This window comes from Macrobrachium rosenbergii, chromosome 4 (assembly GCF_040412425.1).
Source record: "Macrobrachium rosenbergii isolate ZJJX-2024 chromosome 4, ASM4041242v1, whole genome shotgun sequence".
NCBI classification, from domain to species: Eukaryota; Metazoa; Arthropoda; class Malacostraca; order Decapoda; family Palaemonidae; genus Macrobrachium; species Macrobrachium rosenbergii.
The window spans coordinates 74,773,673-74,776,105 of record NC_089744.1 but is presented as its reverse complement, the minus strand read 5'-3'; the positions used below and the strand labels follow the sequence as shown (position 1 = coordinate 74,776,105).

The 2,433-nt window shown below is 59.0% G+C and overlaps 1 protein-coding gene across 1 annotated transcript; it reads left to right on the top strand.

Moving 5' to 3' along the window:
• Window positions 1–441: 441 nt before the first annotated feature.
• On the top strand, window positions 442–2,148 carry LOC136838037 (proline-rich protein 36-like). The gene has a single exon (XM_067102897.1). The coding sequence runs from the start codon at window positions 442–444 to the stop codon at window positions 2,146–2,148; it is 1,707 nt and encodes a 568-aa protein (XP_066958998.1).
• The last annotated feature ends 285 nt before the right edge of the window (window positions 2,149–2,433 follow it).

Genomic DNA, 2,433 nt, shown 5'->3' with positions numbered 1-2,433 from the left:
TCACTTACTGAACAATTCTTCAACTTATCCTTCCACTTTTCGTGAGCATATTTTTTACTACACGTTATATTCTCTGTAACTGACATCTGCCGAATACTTTCTCAGCATCATTCAGGAATATGAACGGTTCCTTTCTATTTCTGCTGTACATATTTCCTCACCTTGATGAGCGCACCTTCTGATCCATTATGAAACTATTTGTACCGTTCAAAGGTTCAACCCCCTGTTCCATTAACCATTTTTCAAGAGTTCAATTTCCGGACGCTGGTATTGTCTGCTCAGGCACTTTACCGCTTGCAAACACGTCTTGTTTGCCTTGCATCCCCTCGGTGTTAATTTAAATTTTCCTTCTATTCTTGATTACACCTTTAACACAAACAAATGCAGTCTTCCGTCAGAGAAGCACTGTGAGCTATTTGCTCTTTACCTTGTATCCCTTCCATGAATAATGAATACCCACTTATAAACTTACCGCGTCTTTTGGCCAACGTGTCTCCTGGCCGCCGCGTCTTCTGGCCGCCGCGTTCTCTGGCCTCCATTTCTTCTGGCAGTCACGTCTTCTGGCAGCCGCGTCTTCTGGCCTCCACGTCTTCTCCCCAGCCGCGTTCTTCTGGCCTCCACTTCTTCCCGCAGCCACGTCTTCTGGCCTCCACTTCCTCCGGCAGCCACGTCTTCTGGCCTCTACTTCCTCCCGCAGCCGCGCCTCTCTGGCCTCCACCTCCTCCCGCAGCCACGTCTTCTGGCCTCCACTTCCTCCCGCAGCCGCGTCTTCTGGCCTCCACTTCCCCCGCAGCCGAGTCTTCTGGCCTCCACTTCCTCACGCAGCCACGTCTTCTGGCCTCCACTTCCTCCCGCAGCCGCGTCTTCTGGCCTCCACTTCCTCCCGCAGCCACGTCTTCTGGCCTCCACTTCCTCCCGCAGCCGCGTCTTCTGGCCTCCACTTCCTCCCGCAGCCGCGTCTTCTGGCCTCCACTTCCTCCCGCAGCCGCGTCTTCTGGCCTCCACTTCCTCCCGCAGCCACGTCTTCTGGCCTCTACTTCCTCCCGCAGCCACGTCTTCTGGCCTCCACTTCCTCCCGCAGCCACGTCTTCTGGCCTCCACTTCCTCCCGCAGCCGCGTCTTCTGGCCTCCACTTCTCACACAGCCACGCGTCTTCTGGCCTCCACTTCCTCCCGCAGCCGCGTTTTCTGGCCTCCACTTCCTCCCGCAGCCACGTCTTCTGGCCTCCACTTCCTCCCGCAGCCGCGTCTTCTTGCCTCCACCTCCTCCCGCAGCCGTGTCTTCTGGCCTCCACCTCCTCCCGCACCCTCGCCTTCTGGCCTCCACTTCCTCCCGCAGCCGCGTCTTCTGGCCTCCACTTCCTCCCGCAGCCGCGTCTTCTGGCCTCCACCTCCTCCCGCAGCCGCGTCTTCTGGCCTCCACTTCCTCACGCAACCGCTTATTCTGGCCTCCACTTCCTCCCGCAGCTGCGTCTTCTGGCCTCCACTTCCTCCCGCAGCCGCGTCTTCTGGCCTCCACTTCCTCCCGCAGCCGCGTCTTCTGGCCTCCACTTCCTCCCCGCAGCTGCGTCTTCTGGCCTCCACTTCCTCCCGCAGCCGCGTCTTCTGGCCTCCACCTCCTCCGCGCAGCCGCGTCTTCTGGCCTCCACCTCCTCCCGCAGCCGCGTCTTCTGGCCTCCACCTCCTCCCGCAGCCGCGCCTTCTGGCCTCCACCTCCTCCCGCAGCCGCGTCTTCTGGCCTCCACCTCCTCCCGCAGCCACGCCTTCTGGCCTCCACTTCCTCCCGCAGCCGCGCTCTTCTGCCTCCACCTCCTCCCGCAGCCGTGTCTTCTGGCCTCCACCTCCTCCCGCAGCCGCGCCTTCTGGCCTCCACTTCCTCCCCGCAGCCGCGTCTTCTGGGCCTCCACCTCCTCCCGCAGCCGCGTCTTCTGGCCTCCACCTCCTCCCGCAGCCGCGTCTTCTGGCCTCCACTTCCTCACGCAACCGCTTATTCTGGCCTCCACTTCCTCCCGCAGCTGCGTCTTCTGGCCTCCACCTCCTCCCGCAGCCGCGTCTTCTGGCCTCCACTTCCTCCCGCAGCCGCGTCTTCTGGCAAAGGTTATATCTCACGAAACCATTATCAGTCTCGGTAAGTGCTTGGATCCTTTGAGCTGGCGTGTGAATAGCGTCAGTTTATCTCGCCCTTTCTCTCCTTTATCTCTCGCTCTTTCTCTCTCTCTCTCTTTTTCCACTCGCTATCGCCAGTCCAGCCAGCTCGCTCTCATTATACGCTTTGATGGGACATCCGATGTTCCAATGACTCTCTCCTTTTCAAGTTCCCAGCATATTCATGAGCCTCATATCCAGTAACCCTCGCTTTTTCATTTATTTTCCGTGGCACGAATGGGGCTCTTTAATGCCGTATATGCATATAGGGGTGGAATGGCGTCTGTTT

Excerpts from the sequence above, each read along its gene's own strand:
- LOC136838037 (XM_067102897.1), top strand. The coding sequence starts at position 442 with ATGAATAATGAATACCCACTTATAAACTTACCGCGTCTTTTGGCCAAC.